Source organism: Sorex fumeus, unplaced genomic scaffold, assembly GCF_029834395.1.
Source record: "Sorex fumeus unplaced genomic scaffold, SorFum_2.1 ptg000048l, whole genome shotgun sequence".
Classification (NCBI taxonomy): domain Eukaryota; kingdom Metazoa; phylum Chordata; class Mammalia; order Eulipotyphla; family Soricidae; genus Sorex; species Sorex fumeus.
This window is the reverse complement of record NW_026606105.1, coordinates 9,885,076-9,906,935: the sequence shown is the minus strand read 5'-3', so window position 1 is coordinate 9,906,935 and position 21,860 is coordinate 9,885,076. Positions and strand designations below refer to the sequence as shown.

The window sequence follows — 21,860 nt, the reverse complement described above, 5'->3', positions numbered from 1 at the left end:
TACACCAAAACAACACTAATTTACCCACAAATGACTGTGTTCAGGGTCTTCATTTCAAGCAAGATAATTGGCAAGTTGAACACACAAAAAAGAATGACATAAAATAAATGTCAAATTCAGGTCATTTGCTGGACTGTGGCTTGCAGAGTCTGTCCCAATCTGCAATCCAGTGTGTTTTCCAGTTTTGGAAGCTGTGGAACTGTCTTGCCTAGAGGGAACGGTCTTTGCTAGAGGGTACTGTCTTCAGGGCTGAGTGGTTTCAATCACCAAGAGCATTTTATTTCGGAACAGCATCTTAGTGTCCTTTCCTCATTCAATGATATTCCTGATTTAACACTAACTGTTAAATAGGATACTAAGCAACTGGTACTTCCTTAGTTTCACATAATGAGCTTTCTGCTTGCAGATTTGGGTTGTCAGTTGTCACATAACTGTACATTATTCTGGCTCCTGTGACATAATTATAATCATTTTTTCAATGTCCATTTATGGAAGCTAATGAAGCATAAGGAATGGATTTGAAGGTCACAAGGAAGAAAGTGGGGACCATGTCTTCAGAGTGTCTGTGGCACTCGGAGCCACCCAGGAAAGAGTTTCAAGCCCCTTCTTTGGTGTTAACAGTCTCCAGCTTTGTTTCTCCAGGGATGGCTACTTCAATTATGGTTTTCATTGACTTCCTGTAAACTGTCAATAAGTCACTGATTTCAGAGAAAGGGGATGGAGTAAAAAACTCTAAGAGTGGGAGTTTACTAATAAAGAGAGCAGAAAACAAACACTGTTGAGAAAGCCAAGGGAAGGGTGAACTCAGGTCTAATAAAATCCCTTTCTCTGGTCAGAAATTTTGGCAAAAACCTTGGGTCTGGGGCAGTCATACTCAATTCATCCATATGTAGATGAGCAGCGACAGGTACATACAGGCACACATCTAAGTCACATATTCCCATTACACACAGTGACTCCAGCTCTCCTTGTGTCCCAGCAACTTCCTCCTTACCTAATGGTTCTGTGTTGAGTCACTTCCACTCTCTGGCACAAAAGTGTAGGAAACAATAATCTCAACTGTCATCTACTCAGTAATTAAGAACATTTTTCTGAATGATAGATTTTCATTCATTTTATCCTTATGCTAATTTTTTGCTTTGGAGATATTTCCATAAATATAACCCCTACTTCCATACTCTTTGACAGTTCTATATAAATGAAATTCAGAGTGTCAATGAAATTGTTATTTTATTGTTATTGTTATTTCATATATGTTCACTGTTACTTCATATATAAATACTATAATTAGAAATTACAAGCCATAGCACAGCGGTAGGGTGGTTCCCTTACAAGATGCTGGCCCGGCTAAGCCAGGTTCTATTCCTCCGCCCCTCTTGGAGAGCCTGGCAAGCTACCGAGAGAATCCCACCCACATGGCTGAGCCTGGCAAGCTCTCCGTGATGTATTCGATATGCCAAACACAGTAACAATAAATCTCACAATGGAGATGTTACTGGGGCCGCTCAAGCAAATTGATGAACAACGGGAGGACAGTGCCACATATAATTAGAAAAATTCTTCCAGCAACATCTGTAGGGGAGAAATTACCATCATGGCTTGTGAAATCATCCTTTTGGTTTACATGAACTTGGTCATGGAGTTCATTAAGAAAGGTCAGGCTTCTCACTCATTTTGATTTTTTTTTTAATGTAGGAGTACTGCTATTTATTCAGCCACTGATTAGCTGATTTAATTGGGCATGAACTCCACCTCTCCACCTTACTTTTTTTTATAATTTTATTTATTTTTTCTTCTTATATTTATTTATTGAATCACTGTGGGAAAAGTTACAAAGCTTTCAGGTTTAAGTCTCGGTCATACAATGATCAAACACCTTTCCCTTCATTTTGATTTTTTTTCTTTTTGGGTCACACCCAGCTTTGCACAGGGATTACTGCTGACTCATGCACTCAGGAATTACTCCTGGGGGTGCTCAGGGGACCATAGGGGATGCTGGGAATCGATCCCGGGTTGGCCGCGTGCAAGGCAAACACCCTACCCGCTGTGCTATCGCTCCAGCCCTTCATTTTGATTTTTAAGTCACATTTTAACACCTATTCTTTCTGTCATTGAGAATAATGAATAGTCTAGCCCCTATCTACTTTTCTACCATTTTTCCTACCATCCTGGCTGAATTTTTGATCTAAAACAAATAAAAAAATAAATAACTTCACCTTTGAAATTTAAATATGTTCAGTGCCCACCTAATAAGTGGCTGAACTGAAATTAATATGTAGACAACACACACACATACACACACACTATATATATATATATATATACACACATATATTATATATCAGTTTTGGTGGCCACAACCAGCAGTGCTCAGGGCTTACTCTTGCTCTTCTCAGGGATTATGCCTGACAGGACTGGGGGACCACATGGGCTGTTAGGGATTGAACATAGTTTGTATGTATGCAAGGCAAGCACCCTACCTACTGTACTATCACTCCAGTCCTTGAGCTAAAATTCAGACACTGATTTCTTTAATTTCAGAAATAATGCTCTTAAATACCAATTTTAAATGCCTTCTAGATAAATTATGATTATTTGAAATTCTGAAGAGTTGGTATGATTTGTAGAGAGAGAAGTTGTTTGGCTTACCTCAAGCAAAATTAGTTTAATGGCTAGACCTTCCTTCAACACTGGTATTCTGGAATTTTCCATAGTTTTAGCTTATGTTAACTGCTAAATGAGCTTCCACTTTTGACAGTTCACTACCTAGTAATTCAACATACTTTTGCCCTCAAATTTTCTAGTTTCATTTCCTGCATGCTTAAAACTTTCATTGATCTCTCTGTATGGAATCCCATAGAATTATGATAGGAACAATAGGGAATCATAATCCAGAAACAAAAAACTGAGATGATATTCAAATAAAATAATTGGGCTGGAGCGATAGCACAGCGGGTAGGGCGTTCGCCTTACACGTGGCCAACATGGCCGACCCGAGTTCGATTCCTCCGCCCCTCTCGGAGAGCCCGGCAAGCTACCGAGAGTGTTCGATATGCCAGACACAGTAACAACAAAGTCTCCAATGGAGACGTTACTGGGCCCGCTCGAGCAAATCGACGATCAACGGGAGGGCCTTTACCTTTACCTTAATTATAGGGTTAGCAGTATTTATTATAATTGATTTTCTATACTCCACACATATGGGTGGATATTAATAGCTTGTTTAGCATGTGATATGGCTGCTTTGTTCACTTAATCACTTAATCACTTAACTTCCCGTTAGTCGTCGATTTGCTCGAGCGGGCGCCAGTAACGTCTCCATTTGTCCCTGTCGCGTGCTAGTGTAGCCCAATGGCATCTCTTCGCTCCGGGAACATGGAGGGCCTCAAACCGATCGTTCATGACCTTGACAAAGAAGTCTGACCATCTGGTAGGTGGGCGGCCACGCGGTCTCTTGACATCCCGTGGAATCCAATCAGTAACAGCTCTAGTCCAACGGTCGTCTTTAAATCTCATTACGTGACCTGCCCATCTGATTTTCGACACCTTGGCAAATGAGACAGCGTCCCTGATCCTTGATCGTCGACTGATGTCAGAACTCCGGATTCGTTCTCTCATTTGAGTGAAACGTGATATTCCAAGCATAGCTCTTTCTATTCTTCTTTGGGAGACCTGAATGGCGTTCTCATCTTGTTTGCGTAGGGCCCAGGTCTCTGAGGCATATGTTAATGCAGGAAGAACAGTGGAATCAAAGAGATGTGCCCGGAGCCGGAGGTTCTTCGTCCTCTTAGCTATTTCTTCGACGTTCTTGAAGGCGTTCCAAGCCGCTCTCTTCCTCCTGCGCAGCTCGGGTGCCAGGTCATTTGTCATGTTGACCTCTCGACCTAGGTACACATAGCTGTTGCATTCGGAGATGGTCGTTCCATTGAGAGCGAATGGGGCGTCAGGAACAAGGCTGTTTCTCATAAACATTGTCTTCGTAAGATTCAGCTGTAGTCCTACCTTTCCACACTCACGGTCAAAGTCGGCCAGCATTTGTGCCGCTTGGCTGATGTTTGGTGTTATTAAAACAATGTCATCAGCAAAGCGGAGGTGGTGTAGTTGCCGACCATCTATCTTCACTCCCATTCCTTCCCATTCCAGTCGTCGCGTGATGTTCTCGAGGGTGGCACTGAAGAGTTTCGGTGAAATGGTATCACCCTGCCGCACCCCTCTCTTGACATCAACGATCACTTCTTTGTAGAATGGTGAGATCCTGGTAGTGAATCCGCAATACAGCTCACGGAGGATCCTGATGTATTGGGCTTGAATGCCCTGATTGGCTAGGGCTTCAATGACCGCTTCCGTCTCAACAGAATCAAAGGCCTTCTTTAAATCAATGAACGTTAAGCAGAGCGGCATCTTGAACTCCCGAGAAACCTCAATGAGTTTGGTTATCGTGTGGATATGGTCGATGGTGCTGAATCCTTTGCGGAACCCTGCTTCCTCACATGGTTGTCCTTCATCTAGTGTTCTGCCAATCCTATTCAGGATGACTCGAGTGAACAACTTGTAGATGACAGACAATAGGCAGATCGGGTGATAGTTGCCAATGTCATGGATGTCTCCCTTCTTGAACAGTAGTACGGTCCTGCTGGTTTTCCATTGAGATAGAACCTTGCATTCAGACAGGTAGCGAGTGAAGAGCCGAGCCAGTGTATTGATGAGTACTGACGGCAGGTTCTTCAGGTGTTCAGGTCTGACCTTGTCTGGGCCGGGTGCTGTTTGCTTCTTTACTGACGAAATGGCATGTCAGATTTCGGAAGGGAGAACGTTGGGAACGACATACCCATCCTGTGGAATTTGGTATGTCGGCAAGTGGACATGGCTATCGAAGAGATTTGAGTAGAAGTCATGGATAATCTTCTCCATTGCCGTTCTGGAGGATGTGATGGATCCATCAGGACGTCGGAGGGCAGTCATCTTGGTCTTATAGTTGGCGAAGGACAGGCGGGCGTTACGAATACTTTTCCCGGCTTCTGCCGCATCTACCAGTACTTCTGCTCTTCTCTCTTTGAGGTCTTCCTTGATCGCATCTCTGCACTGCTTTGCAAGCTCGGACGTTAGCTTGCGGTTGCCTGAGGCATGCGCCAAACCACGCTGGCGAATTAGCTCAAGAGTTTTCGAAGATAGGCGACTTTTTGTGGCTATCTCTCTCTTGGCGTTCCTCGCACATTCATGGAGGTGCTGAACCAGTCGATCGTATTCCTCGTCAATGTTGTCAACAATGGCATCTTCCCATGTTGCCGCAATAGTACCAAAGAGTTCCCAGTTGGTGGTCGTTCTGGGAGTTCTCTTTTTGAACTTTGCAGCCCTTTCTCCCCGCTCTGTGAAGTAGAATTTTGCACGAAGGAGACGGTGGTCCGATCCCGTTCGAAATTTTGGGACAACAGCGACATCAGTCAGGCAAAACCGTCGATTGAATATGATGTGGTCTATTTCGTTGTGGAATCGTCCACCGGGAGACTCCCATGTCCATCGTTTAGATTCTGCCTTCTGGAACTGTGAGTTACCATGAATGGTCTTGGTCGACATGATGAACTCAGACAGTCTCTCACCCTGTTCGTTCCATTCTAGGCCATGGGTTCCGATGTGAAGTTTTTCAGCTGATCTTCTCGGTCCTATCTTGGCATTAAAATCACCCACAATGATCTTGTAGAAGGTGTGGTCTTCTTTATAGAACTTCTCTAGCTCCATGTAGAACTTCTCGATTTCTCTTTCATCATAATGAGATGTTGGTGCGTAGACAACGAAGATAGAAACTGCAGGCAGTGAGCCACATCTATTCAAATGTAAACGTCCGATTCGGGTTGTTAGGCATTCGAATGAATCAATGCTCTTGGCCAAGTTTGTGTTGACAAGGACACCGACGCCTCCAACACCTCTTTTATCGCATGTTCCGAGGAACAATTCTTCTCCAGTGTAGAAAACGGCATGGTTAGATTCGTGTCTTCTTGTCTCGGTCAGACCAATGATGTCGTACTTGATCATTCGCGCTTGTACCATCAGGTCCTCGATGGATGCATCTGATGCTAGAGTACGTGCATTGAAAGTACAGACGATCATTTTTGTCTTCCTTCGTTGTGGCAGCCTAGGTCGGCCTTGAGATTTTGTCGGCCTCTCCTTTCTCATCCTTCTCAGTGCTGCCATGTCGGTGAAGCCTTCAGGGTCAGGTGAATGAGACCAGTTGTAGTTACTGGTTTTGGCATATCGAATACACAGCGGATAGCTTGCCAGGCTCTTCCGTGCGGGCGGAATACTCTCGGTAGCTTGCCAGTCTTTCCGAGAGGTATAGAGGCTTTTGGGGTGACCTCTCATCACCCTTGTAGGTGTTACCATATTTGAACCCTATCAAGTATGGTATGACAATTCCAGAAGACGGGTATTTAGTGTCTTATGATGTGTCGTTCGGCCGCTTGCGGCCGCGCGGGTCCGGAAAGCGTCCTGGAGTGTGGCGACGGCTGGGTAGTGGAAGTAGTGTCGAGAGTGGAAGTCTGCCAGTGGGGTATTTATCTGGGTAGGGTGGGTCTCCTGTGCACAATTCGATCCCTGGGTGGTTGATGCTGCTTTGTTACCACTTTATTTTTGAATCTGCACAATGATTCTTATCACAGCATGGTTCACAAAATCCGTGGGAAAACTTTATGCAACCTAAAGTCTGTCTATAGAGATTGGATTAAAAATATACCATGAAATAGAGTAGTCATTTAGAAAAGATTGGGTTATTACTTCATTTATTAGCAAGACACAATTCCAATGGTATATTTCTATTAAAAACAAACTGTGGTACAACACAGGCAGTGAATAAAGAATTCAAACCTATATTATTTTTAGCAATGAACAAAAACTTGTAGATGTATCCATGTACATCTAAGTGTGCAACTTTGCCCCGATATAGAGAAAAGTACAAGTGGCTGCATAACACAAAACTGTGGCCCTAAGTTCTACTTTAGATGAGACATTTAAAAATAAGCAGAAGTCTGGAATTGTGTACATTGGAAAACTAAGAGAAAGCAGGATTATAAAATCTGACAGACTTCATGATTCCAGAAGCTGATACAGTTGAGAAACACCTTGCAGGAACTTAATACTGAAGACAATTTGTGTATTTGGATGTTAAATGTTAAAAACGTAGTAGGAGGAACACAGATGCCCCCAAAGGAATTTATGATAACTCAAAACTTTAAATACTTTTGAAAATTCTGTTTTCATATACATTTTTTTGTGATTATAGTTTAGGTCACATGATTCCAGTAGTGCTCATGTTTATGGTTTTAATGTACCACAACTCACAACTACTAAAGTCATAAACTTCTTATTAATAAAAGAACATACAGATGACTTGGCTGTTCTATAATCAGGGTTCATACAATTCCACTATCTTGTCTACTATAATCTTTCTCTCCTACTCAAAACAGTATTAGAGGGCTAGGAGGAGCTAGAGTGAATGTTTTGCATGTCTTTTGCATGACCCAGATTCAATCCCCACTACTGCAGTCTCCCAAGCATCAACTGGGTGACCCACAACACCACACATGGAAGAGCGCCTGAGCACCACCTAGGTGTGGCTCCCAAAGAAATTAAAAACAAGGGCCAGAGTGATAGTACAGCTGATAGGGCATTTGCCTTGCATGGGGCCAGCCCAGGTTTGATCCCGGCAATCCATATAGTCCCCCAAGCACTCCCAGGAATAATAATTCCTGAGTGCAGAGCCAGGAATAACCACTGAGCATTGTTGGGTGTAACCCAAAAAGCAAAAAGAAAAAAGAAAAAAAAAGAAAATGAAACAACATACAAGTGACTTGCAGTGATGTGAATGAATAATGTAATATTGTATTTGTTGTGATTGCCTTGAATACTTTACACTGCTAACATTTTTGGGGTGATGTACCTACTGTTCATCATGTCCCAGAGAGAAGAAAGCACACAGGGACAGGGGATGTGGTCCTGGCAATAAAGACTCCTGGATTCAGGGGAGTATGTTCCTGGAAAGTGACCACAAGTGCAGTGAGGACCATGATCAGGCCTGAGCCAGAAGAAGGAAGTGAGTAAAACCAAGTATCCCCCTAGCAGGAGGGCGAGTCTTTCCCTCTCAAACAGAGCTTAGCTTCACTTAGCTTAGGGAACTTGAGGTGGGATCTGGCACTGTCCTTGTGGCTGAAGAGAAATGGTCAGGACTGTGTTTGCTTTGTAAATGCTCTATATTAACGTAAGTATACAGACCTCTCACCCTGTTCGTTCCATTCTAGGCCATGGATCCCGATGTGAAGTTCTTCAGCTGATCTTCTCGGTCCTATCTTGGCATTAAAATCACCCACAATGATCTTGTAGAAGGTGTGGTCTTCTTTATAGAACTTCTTTAGATCCATGTAGAACTTCTCGATTTCTCTTTCATCCTAATGAGATGTTGGTGCGTAGACAACAAAGATAGAAACTGCAGGCAGTGAGCCACATCTATTCTAATGTAAACGTCCGATTCCGGTTGTTAGGCATTCGAATGAATCAATGCTCTTGGCCAAGTTTGTGTTGACAAGGACACCTACGCCTCCAACACCTCTTTTATCGCATGTTCCGAGGAACAATTCTTCTCCAGTGTCGAAAACGGCAGCGTGAGAGACTGTCTGAGTTCATCATGTCGACCAAGACCATTCATGGTAACTCACAGTTCCAGAAGGCAGAATCTAAACGATGGACATGGGAGTCTCCCGGTGGACGATTCCACAATGAAATAGACCACATCATATTCAATCGACGGTTTTGCCTGACTGATGTTGCTGTTATCCCAAAATTTCGAACGGGATCGGACCACCATCTCCTTTGTGCAAAATTCTACTTCACAGAGCGGGGAGAAAGGGCTGCAAAGTTCAAAAAGAGAACTCCCAGAATGACCACCAACTGGGAACTCTTTGGTACTATTGCTGCAACATGGGAAGATGCCATTGTTGACAACATTGACGAGGAATACGATCGACTGGTTCAGCACCACCATGAATGTATGAGGAACGCCAAGAGAGAGATAGCCACAAAAAATCGCCTATCTTCGAAAACTCTTGAGCTAATTCGCCAGCGTGGTTTGGTGCATGCCTCAGGCAACCGCAAGCTAACATCCGAGCTCGCAAAGCCGTGCAGAGATGCAATCAAGGAAGACCTCAAAGAGAGAAGAGCAGAAGTACTGGCAGATGCGGCAGAAGCCGGGAAAAGTATTTCGAACGCCCGCCTGTCCTTCGCCAACTACAAGACAAAGATGACTGCCCTCCGACGTCCTGATGGATCCATCACATCCTCCAGAACGGCAATGGAGAAGATTATCCATGACTTCTACTCAAATCTCTTCGATAGCCATGTCCACTTGCCGACATACCAAATTCCACAGGATGGATATGTCATTCCCAACGTTCTCCCTTCCGAAATCCGACACGCCATTTTGTCAGTAAAGAAACAAACAGCACCCAGCCCAGACAAGGTCAGACCTGAACACCTGAAGAACCTGCCATCAGTACTCATCAATACACTGACTCAGCTCTTCACTCGCTACCTGTCTGAATGCAAGGTTCCGTCCCAATGGAAAACCAGCAGGACCGTACTACTGTTCAAGAAGGGAGACATCCATGACATTGGCAACTATTGCCCAATTTGCCTATTGTCTGTCATCTACAAGTTGTTCACTCGAGTCATCCTAAATAGGATTGGCAGAACACTAGATGAAGGACAACCATGCGAGCAAGCAGGGTTCCGCAAAGGATTCAGCACCATCGACCATATCCACACGATAACCAAGCTCATTGAGGTTTCTCGGGAGTTCAAGATGCCGCTCTGTTTAACGTTCATTGATTTAAAGAAGGTCTTTGATTCTGTTGAGACGGAAGCGGTCATTGAAGCCCTAGCCAATCAGGGCATTCAAGCCCAATACATCAGAATCCTCCGTGAGCTGTACTGCGGATTCACTACCAGGATCTCACCATTCTACAAAGAAGTGATTGTTGATGTCGAGAGGGGTGCGGCAGGGTGATACCATTTCACCGAAACTCTTCAGTGCCACCCTCGAGAACATCACGCGACGATTGGAATGGGAAGGAATGGGAGTGAAGATAGATGGTCGGCAACTACACCACCTTCGCTTTGCTGATGACATTGTTTTAATAACACCAAACATCAGCCAAGCGGCACAAATGCTGGCCGACTTTGACCGTGAGTGTGGAAAGGTAGGACTACAGCTGAATCTTACGAAGACAATGTTTATGAGAAACAGCCTTGTTCCTGACGCCCCATTTGCTCTCAATGGAGCGACCATCTCCGAATGCAACAGCTATGTGTACCTAGGTCGAGAGGTCAACATGACAAATGACCTGGCACCCGAGCTGCGCAGGAGGAAGAGAGCAGCTTGGAACACCTTCAAGAACTTCGAAGAAATAGCTAAGAGGATGAAGAACCTCCGGCTCCTGGCACATCTCTTTGATTCCACTGTTCTTCCTGCATTAACATATGCCTCAGAGACCTGGGCCCTATGCAAACAAGATGAGAACACTATTCAGGTCTCCCAAAGAAGAATAGAAAGAGCTTTGCTTGGAATATCACGTTTCACTCAAATGAGAGAAAGAATCCGGAGTTCTGACACCTGTCGACGATCAAGAATCAGGGACGCTGTCTCATTTGCCAAGATGTCGAAAATCAGATGGGCTGGTCATGTAATGAGATTTAAAGACGACCGTTGGACTAGAGCTGTTACCGACTGGATTCCACGGGATGTCAAAAGACCGCGTGGCCGCCCACCTACCAGATGGTCAGACTTCTTCGTCAAGATCATGAATGATCGGTTTGAGGCTCTTCATGTTCCCGGAGTGAACAGATGCCATTGGTCTACACTAGCACGCTACAGGGACTGGTGCCCGCTCGAGCAAATCGATGACTAACGGGAAGTTAAGTGATTAAGTGATACATACAGACCTCATTCCCAACAGAGCTAAAGAGCAACATTAAAAATAGGCACCTTTCAAAAAACATTTACTAGACATACTTCAGAAATGTAATTGTGTAAACACAGCTACACTTCGAGAAAATTCACATCGTGACCTGAGCTGTGACACTGGCCACTGCACAGGTCACTTTGGGGCCTCCTACTCTTCTCAGTCCTTGCTCCAATTGCGTGATCAAATTGATGATTGAGCAAAAAGATAAGATCTTGGCTTGTTCATCTTTTGATCAGTTATTTTCCTTCATATAAATGAAGCACAGAAGAATGCAACAGCACACCTGTCACTGCTAACTAATGTAGACAGAATGATATAACTTTAGGCATATTGTATTCCTTTCTATTCTCAACGTAATGACTTTTAAAATTGTGTGTTCTTTAAATGAATACTAATAAAAAATATGGCTCATTCCAAAATCCCTGATGTGAAAATTTTCTTTTTTGATAAGTTCATGGAAAATGTGTTTCTCATGCTAAAAAATACCACTAAGTGCACAAAGGGACAACCACTTTATATATATTTTTGTATATGTGCATGCATAGCTATCTCTAAAGATAAGTATATTAGTTACATATAATTGATATGAAGATTATCTAGACTACTACCTGGCATGCATGAGGCAAACTTGCTTTTAATTTACATTCAATTACTCATAGCTGATGCAAACATAATCTAATGAAGGCACAGCATTCCATTACACACTCCAGTAGGTTATCCAATTAAGTAATATTCACCTAACATTAAACTGCATTCACTGTGAATGAGATTCCTTTTGTTTCTCATAAAAATTAGGACAAAGAGAAATCCCTTTGAACTGGGAATCCCTGTTTTACTTTGTAATACCTTGTTGACAAGGTAAGTTACTTTTAACTTACTCTCATTAAAATTCTCTCTTGTTTATCTGTCCACATCTCTCCTTTGTCTGTATTGATATTTCCCATCTATTCATTCATTCATTCTTTTCCTGTCTTTCTAACATCAACTTGCATGACAATATCTTTCCATCATTGGTAAACAGATCCATCAAAGGTGATTAGAAATATTTTATGAACCACTAGCCAACTATAATTTCAAGCAATAGATTAGTTGCTATACTTTTCATCTTTCACTCCTTCCCCTCAAATATATTTTATTATTCATTATGCTTATAGTAGAGGAATTAAAAAATGGAGTTCCTACTTCCAAAGGTGGCTTTGAAAGAAAATAAAACAGTGATGACGTGATTAAAGATAACAGGAGAGATACTCTACCACTAACAATAACTCTGTGTGTGTGTGTGTGTGTCCCCTTCATTTGTAACAGCAAATAAACCTGGCATTATGTGAGTCTTACCCTAATTCCTCATTAAATCATGGCTGAAAGTTTTCACCACTTCAAAGGAATACTACTCTATAAAGTTCCTATCTAACTTCTCTCCCTACAGCAAAATAAATTAATTTCCAAGGATGACACCCTTAAATTTGTTTCAACCCCTCCTTTGAAAGTCTCATCTAGAAGTCATGAAATTTACATACAAGTGGTAAAATATGGAAAGTATCATGCTAAGCGAAGTGAGTCAGAAAGAGAGGGATAGACATAGAAAGATTGCATTCATCTGGGGGATATAAAATAACAAAATATGAGATTAATACCCAAGAATAGCTGAGATCAACACCAGGAGGATTACTCCATAGTTTAGAGGCCAGCCGGGTATTCTAGGGGAAAGGACAGTTCAGATAGAGAAGGGAGCACCAAATGGAGGGTGTTTGGAGGATCCTCCCAAGAGGGGAGATGCAGGTTGAAAGTAGACTGGACTGAACATGTTTGCCACTCAATGCCTCTTTTGTTGATCACAACACCCAAAAGGAGAGAGAAAACAAAAGGGAATGCCCTGCCACAGTGGCGGGGGGGATGGGGGGAATGGGGGGGGGAGGGATATTATCCTTGGTGGTGGAAAATGGGCACTGGTGGAGGGATGGGTATTTGATCATGGTATGACCGAAATCCAAGCACAAAAATTTGTAAATCTACAACTGTACCTCATGGTGTTTCACTAATAAAAAATAAATTCAAAAAAAAAGAAAACTGAAGATGACCATTCTTAGAGTAAATGTTACCAATAAAATTATTTTAAAATAAAAAAAAGAAAGTCTCATCTAGAATCCATAAAAAAATACATTGAGGAAGTAATTTCAGAGAATATAAAGAAATGAGTAAGAATAGTCAATATGAAGAGAAGGGGGAAAAAAATAAAATATTTGTGGAAAATTCTACTTTCCAAGGATGAGACAGAGCTCTGACAGATTTGTCCTGCAACAGATTGGTCCCCCAGCAAAATATTAAGTACATTTATAATTGAAAATAAGAGTCCAGAAGATGAACAAACGGATATAGATTCATATCTGACCAAGAGTTGTTGTTTAAGTTGTCACTGTTATTTTCTTATGGAAACAAAATTTATGTCTGAAGGCCAGAAACAAAAGGTAGGCAAGAATGAAGAAAAAAAGGGGAAAAATTGGTTTAGTCTCTATATAAAATAGTTTAAAAATGTCTAAAAATAAAACAAAAACACACCACCAGAATTACCATACTAATCTAGCAATACTAACCTAGCAATTCTATTCCACTTCTTGGTATGTATCCCAAGAACATAAAAGCTAATTTAAAAAAAAAAAAGATATATGCATTGTATTTATTGAAGTACTATTATACCACAGCTAAGAATGGGAAACAGCCCATGTGCCCCCAAACAGATGGATGAAAAAACTAATTGTGGCATACATACACAGTGAGATACTACTCAAAATATAAGAAAACGGCATAATCTTGTATTTTTCTGCAATCTGGGTGTATTAAAAAGGTGTCACATTAATTCAAAAGGAGAAAGACAATGATCTCACTCCCATGAGGTAAAAAACAATGAGCAAGAGAAGAAACAATGTCCACTGAAAACATACCCATAGACCTGCCAATTGATTTTGTCACTTTCTACACAAAAGTAACGATACCTCCAGCTCATGTGTTCTAGACACACTCCTTAGAGAACAAGAGAAATCAATAGACAAGTCCTCAGAACTACAGTTACGAAGGCAAAAGGACGTGGTTAAGAACTGTGCTAGGGACAATGGTGAATGAATACAATTACTTTGTTGGTCAGTGTGGTAACACTGTACTCATAAAAAAAAAAATAAACATTTACACTCTTGTAAACCAATAGTTCTGCAATTAAAAATGTGATAAATAAAAGCTTTAAAATGTCAAAAAAATTAAAAATAAAGGACAAACTAGCTCTTAAAATGTTACATTTATTTTGAGTATTCCATCCATCCTATTTTTAAGTAAAGTAATACTCAAAGGAGAGTAACTATGACCTGTAAGGATAGATTTTTGTGCCTTCATGTGAATCCCACTTATTCATTAAAATTCCAATCACCTCAGAATGTTCTAAAAAGTACAGCCCTGTGGGTCAATCAACTCTGAACCTAGGGAATACGTTCCCTGGGAAAACAGGTGACTACAAAAAAAACAAACAAATAATTGTTTTTGTTTTTGACTCCCTAGTTTTTGGTTCTCTGTTTATTCTACTCCACCAAATCTATAAGACCTCTATTTTTCTCTTCCTTATCCTCCTTTTCTTTCCTTCATCTTTCCTCCTCTTGACTTCCATCTGACTGCAGTCCCATTAAGTCCGGAGAGCCACCAGAATGACTCAGGGTTTCTCAAGCTCTCATTGATCAAAGGATAATTCCTTGTTTTGAGGGACTGTCCTAGTCACTAGAAGATGTTCACCAGCAACTGTGGCCTTTACTTAAGATTCCAGTGGCACCCAAATCCTTTCTAGTCATAAACATAAAAAAAAATGTTCAAGTTGCCAAATGTACCAGATAAGGGGCAAATCTCCCCCAGCTGAGAACAGCTGGGGTAAGTGAATCTGCCTCAATTCTTTTCCCAGTAACTTTATGATTTATAGTTAATTAGGGATAAAATTAAGTTCATGGAGGAGCAGAGAGAAACTTCTACTGAAGGTGGGCTCAGGAAGCATCATTATCAAAAAGAGAGACAGTCTTTTTTTTTTTATGAATTCTAGTTTCTCTGCCAAGTTCAAGAACATCCTGAATCTGCAAGCACAATGGATTTTGCTTGTCTAATTTATCAGTTACAGATACATGAAATGCCATTAGGATGAAGGGGTCTTTCTATTTTCACCTCAGAGATGGAGTAGGCAGGAATTTTCAGCAAGCTATAAATATCCAACACATTCTGAGGTAACTCATAATGCCTTGTTAGGTTAATACAAGGTGTCATTTTTGAGCATTAGTGCTTTGTTGGCAATTCACTCTGAATTTGGGAAAGGAAGAAACCAAAGCAGTGAAATGCTTAAATGGCTAAGAGCTATCTTATAGCTCATGAACACAGTATCTTGGGTACTTGCACTTGTTTCTCTTCTGGTTTTCTCTTGAGTTTTATCTAGGCTTAGGAAAGTCAGATAAAATCCCAACTTGGAATCAATCAGTGAGCAGATAGGAATGTCTCAAGTTGTTTTTACTTTTTTAAAAAAATATTGATATTTATATATTTTAATCAGATGAATTCTCCCAGTGTATTTACTGCTAGGGCAAACATAAGGAAGGTGACCAAGCATCAAGGGAGGGTCTTCTGATAACCCTGTTTCCGGCTAGTCTTTCTCCTACGCCTGCCACTCACTTACTCACTATCTCTGACCCAGACAGATGACAGGGTCTGACAGGTCAGTTTCTAAATCAGGAAATGAAAAGACCATGCCTCTAAATTTCTGCCACTCTATTTTATCACTTTGTACACAAGAGTAATGATGCCTCCAGCTCAAATGTTTCAGACAAACTCCTCAGAAAATTAGAGAAATCAATGGACTTCCATAGTCACTTGAGGTTGCTAGAGAAACAGCCAGTAGGAAGAATACTGAGCTCTATTGAAAAAGAAATAAAGTGAAATGTACCTTTTAGTAATTTGTGCAACAACAAAGGCCAGATTCGTAGGTAGTGTGCCTTAATGTAAACACACGCAAAGTGATTTTTCATCACTGGAGCCAGACTCTAGAATCATGGGGTGCTTCGGAAAATAAATGCACGGACAAGTAAGAATACCAACGGCACTGATGCTATTAAGCCTTACAATAACAAGGCTGATTTGGCTGAAGGTTCAGAGTATTTACTGGCAGGAGGAGAAACAATACAAAGAAGACCATAAGGTATAGATTCCTTTGAAGTAGATGCTTTTGTTGTTTATGCCAAAGGATGTTTAAATGGAGGCATCGGCTATAGCAAAATAGACACAAAAAGTCAAAAGTGAGGTGCCAAGCCATGATTTATCAATTTAGACATCTGGACATCCTTCACCCATGTGGATGTGGAGGTAGAGATGGTCAGGGAGTAGATTTACATGATGGGTGTCCCTGGCTTGCTAGGTACGCCATACTCCTAGCAGGGAGGGTACTTGGCTCCTGAGAGAAAGGTTTTTTTTTTTTTTAAATTTTATTAGTGACAAACCAAGAGGTACAGTTGTAGACTTACAAATTTTTGTGCTTGGGTTTCAATTATACAATGATTAAGTACCCATCCCTCCACCAGTGCCCATTTTCTACCACCACGGATCCCAGTATCCCTCTCACCCCCTATCCCCCCATCCCACCCTGCCTCTGTGGCAGGGCATTCCCTTTTGTTCTCTCTCTCCTTTTGGGTGCTATGGTTTGCAAAAGAGGCATTGAGTGAAAATCATGTTCAGTCTATAGTCTACTTTAAGCATGCTTCTCCCATCCTGGGAGGATCCTCCCAACCCCCTTTATTTGGTGCTCCCTTCTCGATCTGAGCTGCCTTTCCCCCAGCGTGTGCGGCTGGGCTCAAAGCCACGGAGTAAACCTCCCATACTTATCTCGGCTCTTCTTGGGTGTTAGTGTCCTATTTTGTTACTTAATGTTCCCCAGATAAATGCAATCTGAGAAAGGTTGTTTTTTGTTTTGTTTTGTTCTAAAATTTTTTTTAAAAATTGAGACATTGGGATTTTAAATATTGTTAGTCATATTTTCATCATTCCATACCACATGTACCACTGAGAGATTATTTCCCTCCACCAATGTCCCAAGGACCTTTTCCCCAACCCCCATCATCCCCACATAAGCTCATTTCTATCAACAAAATCTTCAGTTCTGATGACTCTGATCATTAGCTGTTTCCTTACTCTGTTTCTTCTTTTATCTCACATTTGACACAGATCTCACTCTCTCTCTCTCTAATTGTGGAGGTGGTGACACCCGCGTACATACAGGTAAACTCCTGGAATAGAGCTAAACTCCTGGAATTCCATAAAATAGTAAATAAATGACAAACTGATAAAGTAATTTCCCCCCAAATTCTAAATTTTCTACAGGTATATAAATTAAAAAAATTAATATCATGAATAGGTCTGTGCTAACACATTTTCAGATTTATATGAAATAGGTAAATTCTACAAATGTCAAAATAGAAAGAGTGAAGAGGGTTAAGAAAAAAGTAAGAGGATCTGAATAGACCTACAGAAATATAAAAGTGTGTTTTATCCTAAGAGCAGGAATATGGGTTCCATTCAAAAATAATATAGGAACCTCAGGAATGCTGCATGTGGCCCGTGTGGCCTAAGATCATACTATGCACTGGTATTTGAAGAGAAACCAAAACGAGGAAGAAGTTGGTGGTAGATACCAGCTCAGGAGGGGTGGGGAAGTAACTGGTCTCCCAAAGATGGTTCGGGCAAAGAGTATTTGAGTGTTTTTTTACAAATGAGAAGTGGGGTACAGAGAGAAGCAGTCTGGGTTTTGAGACTTTGTCCAAAAGACATCACAGATGAGTCAAGCTGCATTTTAGAACACTTGAGAAGCACACAGCCCTGGATGTTAGTAAAATCATCCTGGACCAGGAACACATTGATTTTAGAAGTAAAGTTGACAGCAAGAGCTGTGAGAGCAGAAAGACTAGCAGGAAAATGGAGCTTCAGGGCTGGAGCAATAGTAAGGGGGTAGGGTGCTTGCCCTGCACTCACTCAACCTGGGTCCAATTCCCAGCATCCTTTATGGTCCCTTAAGTACCACCAGGAGTCATCCCTGAGCTCAGTATCAGGAGCAAGTCCTAAGCACAGCCAGATGGGGCCCTCAAACAAACAAAATGGAACATGAATGTTGACTGCAACTTTTTCTTATATGAGCCAACAGCATCTTTTCCTGCCAAGATGTCTGGGTTTTCAAGTCACGGTAAGCACTTCACTGCATAATCTTTTTTCAAATGAACTGGGAGAAAATTCATAGTCTAAATTTGTGCTAGACCCTTCTGGAAAACAGTATGGATGATTCTCAAAAAATTAGAAATTCAGCTCCCATTTGACTCAGCAATACCATTCCTGGGAATATATCCCAAAGAGGCAAAAAAGTGTAGTCGAAATGACATCTGCACTTCTATGTTCATTGCTTCACTGTTCACAATAGCCAAAATCTGGAAAAAACCCGAGTGCCAGAGAACAGATGACTGGTTAAAGAACTTTGGTACATCTACACAATGGAGTACTATGTAGCTGTTAGAAAAGATGAAATCATAAAATTTACATACAAGTGGTACTACATGAAAGTATCATGCTAAGTGAAATGAGTCAGAAAGAGAGGGACAGACATAGAAAGATTGTAATCATCTGGGAAATATAAAGTAACAAAATAGGAGACTAACATCCAAGAATAGTTGAGATAAGTACCAGGAACTTCACTCCATGGCTTGAAGGCCAGTCACACATGCTAGGGGAAAAGGCAGCTCAGATAGAGAAGGGAACACCAAATAAAGGGTGTTGGGAGGATCCTCCCAGGATGGGAGATGCTTACTGAATGTAGACTATAGACCGAACATGATTGCCACTCGATGCCTCTTTTGCAACCCTCAGCACCCAAAAGGAGAGAGAGAACAAAAGGGAATGCCCTGCCACAGAGGTGGGATGGGATGGGGGGATGGGGGGATGGAGGGCTACTGGGATCATTGGTGGTGGAGAATGGGCACTGGTGGAGGGATGGGTACTCGATCATTGTATAATTGAAACCCAAGCACAAAAACTTATAAGTTTATAACTGTACCTCATGATGTTTCACTAATAGAAATTAAAAAAAAGTCATGCTAGACCAGAACTGCTCCCAAACCAGGAAAAGACAGGAGTATCAGAAGACCAACTTTACTTGATTCCCTGCATAAACTCCATCCCTAGGAAAGATGGAAACTGAAATCCAAATGAGTTTTTGTTAAAACATGGACTTCTTTTGATCATAAATTAAGAAACAAGGAGAGTCAGCAAGATGTTACCTGGTAATGAACTCTCTGGGAGCCAGAAGAAACTGACTGCAGGTCCTAATGGGAAAATGGGGGGGAAAAATCCATATCTTAAGATTAGTTCAAATCAGCAGCTTCCATAACTGTCTCAACTGAAGACCCAATTTCATATCATTACGTGCATCCGAGTTCATTAAGGTTAAATAAAATAAGATCCTGCAAAAAATTTTTAAAAATGCCAAATTCAACTAAGAGGATTAGGGCCACTTAGCTACTGAAATTCATGAAACCTACATAAATGCAGGTAAACACTGTATTATTTCCCAGATAGCAAAGACCGGATGTAAGAGAGGCAATTTGTTTATATAAATGGGGAGGTCATTTTAAATTAGCACCAGAACTTTTGGCTTGTGAAGAGTCTAGAAGAAAAATCTCCTTAAGCACTTAGAAAAAAAATCATTTCTCTTACACCAAATACACTCTGTCATGGTAATTGTGTTTACACAGTTAAGTTGCTTAGCAAACACAGGTTTTCATAGACTATGAAGAGAAAATCACCCACCACCTTTGCATTATCACGAAGCACAAATTAACAGGGTGGAAATGAATGAGGTTTTGCTGGCAGATGGTGAGAGCCTAGCTCCCTTTTAAGGTTTTATAACTAAGCTGTCCCCACCATCATGTCCTGCAGGCATCCTCATTAATGAGTCCAGGGATTCTATTTGCAGATGGCAGCGATCCTGGCCACCTCTGTCTGCTGCCTATGGGGCTTTATCGGCTTCTTCTCTGTGCCCAAGTGAATTTTAAAAGTTTTCCTCCTTGGATTCTTCCAGGAGGGGAGATGCATGTTGAAAGTAGACTATGGACTGAACATGTTTGCCACTCAATGCCTCTTTTGCAGACCACAGAACCCAGGGGGAGAGAGAGAACAGAAGGGAATGCCTTGCCACAGAGGCAGGGTGGGATGGGGGTGGGTGGGAGGGATATTATCCATGGTGGTGGAAAATGGGCATTGATGGAGGGATGGGTATTTGATCATTGTATAATCGAAACCCAAGCACAAAAAATTGTAAATCTAAAAAAAAAAATAATGAATGTGATCAAAATAGAGAGAAAGTTAAGTGGAAATCATCTGCCTCACAGGCATGGGGAGGGGTGGGGTGGGGGGCGTATATTGGGCTTCTTGGTGGTGGAAAATATGTACTGGTGAAGGGACGGGTGTTTGATCATTGTATGACTGAGACTTAAACTTGAAAGTTTTGTAACTGTTCTCACAGTGATTGAACAAATAAATTTTTAAAAAATCCTTAAAAAAAACAAAGAAACTAGAGCAGAGCAATAGGACAGTGGATAGGATATTGGTGCCCTAATAACTGCTGGAATTGATAACTGAATGCAGAGCTAGGAGTAATCCCTGACTACAATGGGTGTGGCTACAAAAAAAAAAGTTTTCCTCCTTGAGGACTGGAGAGAGAGTATAGAGGGCAGAGAGCTTGCCTCGCATGTCGCAGACCTAGGTTCTATCCCTGTCACCACAAATGGTCCTCTCAGCACTGCCAGGAGTGATCAGAGTTCAGAGTGAGGTGTGACGCCCAAGCAAAAAACCACACTTTTATTTCTCTCTCTCTCTCTCTCTCTCTCTCTCTCTCTCTCTCTGTTTGCTCTTTCCCTTTTGTAAAACAAGAATGCCATTTTTAATTGACTATGGGTGTGATAAGCATGCCAGTGGATTGATTTTTCATAAAATCAATTCATCAGACATATTTTTCTAGCATAACACTTTAGGTGACTTTTTCTTTTTCTTTTTCTTTTTTTAAGGAAAGATAAGAAAAAGATTTGAAGCGGTCACGGTTCACTTCTTTAAGGCAGGCTTGTTGAGTGATGTTCCACAAGAAAATACATTCTTTTGAAGAATGAGATGCCAGATCTTCCAAGAATATTGATTTAGGCCTGAGATACATACTAAAAAGTTCACAAATTTTAACACGTTAAAACTATCCTTGGTAAAAATAGTCAAAGAGCCACAGGTATAAAAGTGGCTGACTCTTCTCTTACCTATATTCAAATTTCCCACATCATATTAAAACATTTTATATTCATGATTTCATCTCTGTCCTTAATGATGCTAAGGAGAAATTTAATAGTGTTTACATCATTTCTTGCTTCCTTTTTGAATTGGTTACCACCAAGAGAAACTGAACCTGATGTTTTAATCTAAGTGGCTCTCACTTTTAGGGATTTTGATCACGATCACAATCATCCTGTTGTTTGTCGATTGCCTCGAGCAGGCCCCAGTAACGTCTCCTTCGTCCTAGCTCTGAGATTTTAAAAAGTGCCATATTCAAGGCTCTTTCAGGGTTAGGAGAATGAGACCCATCATTGTTACTGGTATTTGGCATATTGGGTACACCACAGGGAGTTTGCCAGACTCTGCCGTGTGGGCAGTTTACATTTGGTAGCCTGCCAGGTTGTCCAAAGTAAGAATGAGATAACACCCACAAACTGGCCCCCTAGTGCTGTGTAATCCCATCAACGGCCAAGACACAGAGACTATAGGGATTTT

At 41.4% G+C, this 21,860-nt stretch overlaps 1 protein-coding gene across 9 annotated transcripts in view; it reads right to left on the bottom strand.

The window, feature by feature from the left end:
- DGKI (diacylglycerol kinase iota) overlaps positions 1–21,860 on the bottom strand; it is a 512,024-nt gene that overhangs the window by 81,740 nt on the left and 408,424 nt on the right. For 7 of the 9 annotated variants that reach the window (XM_056123879.1, XM_056123870.1, XM_056123875.1 and 4 more), the window contains one exon: positions 19,331–19,375. The exons of the other annotated variants lie outside the window; for them this stretch is intronic. In XM_056123879.1, the coding sequence (XP_055979854.1) occupies positions 19,331–19,375 (45 nt within the window). The remainder of the gene's footprint in view (positions 1–19,330; positions 19,376–21,860) is intronic. 9 annotated transcript variants of the gene reach the window in all.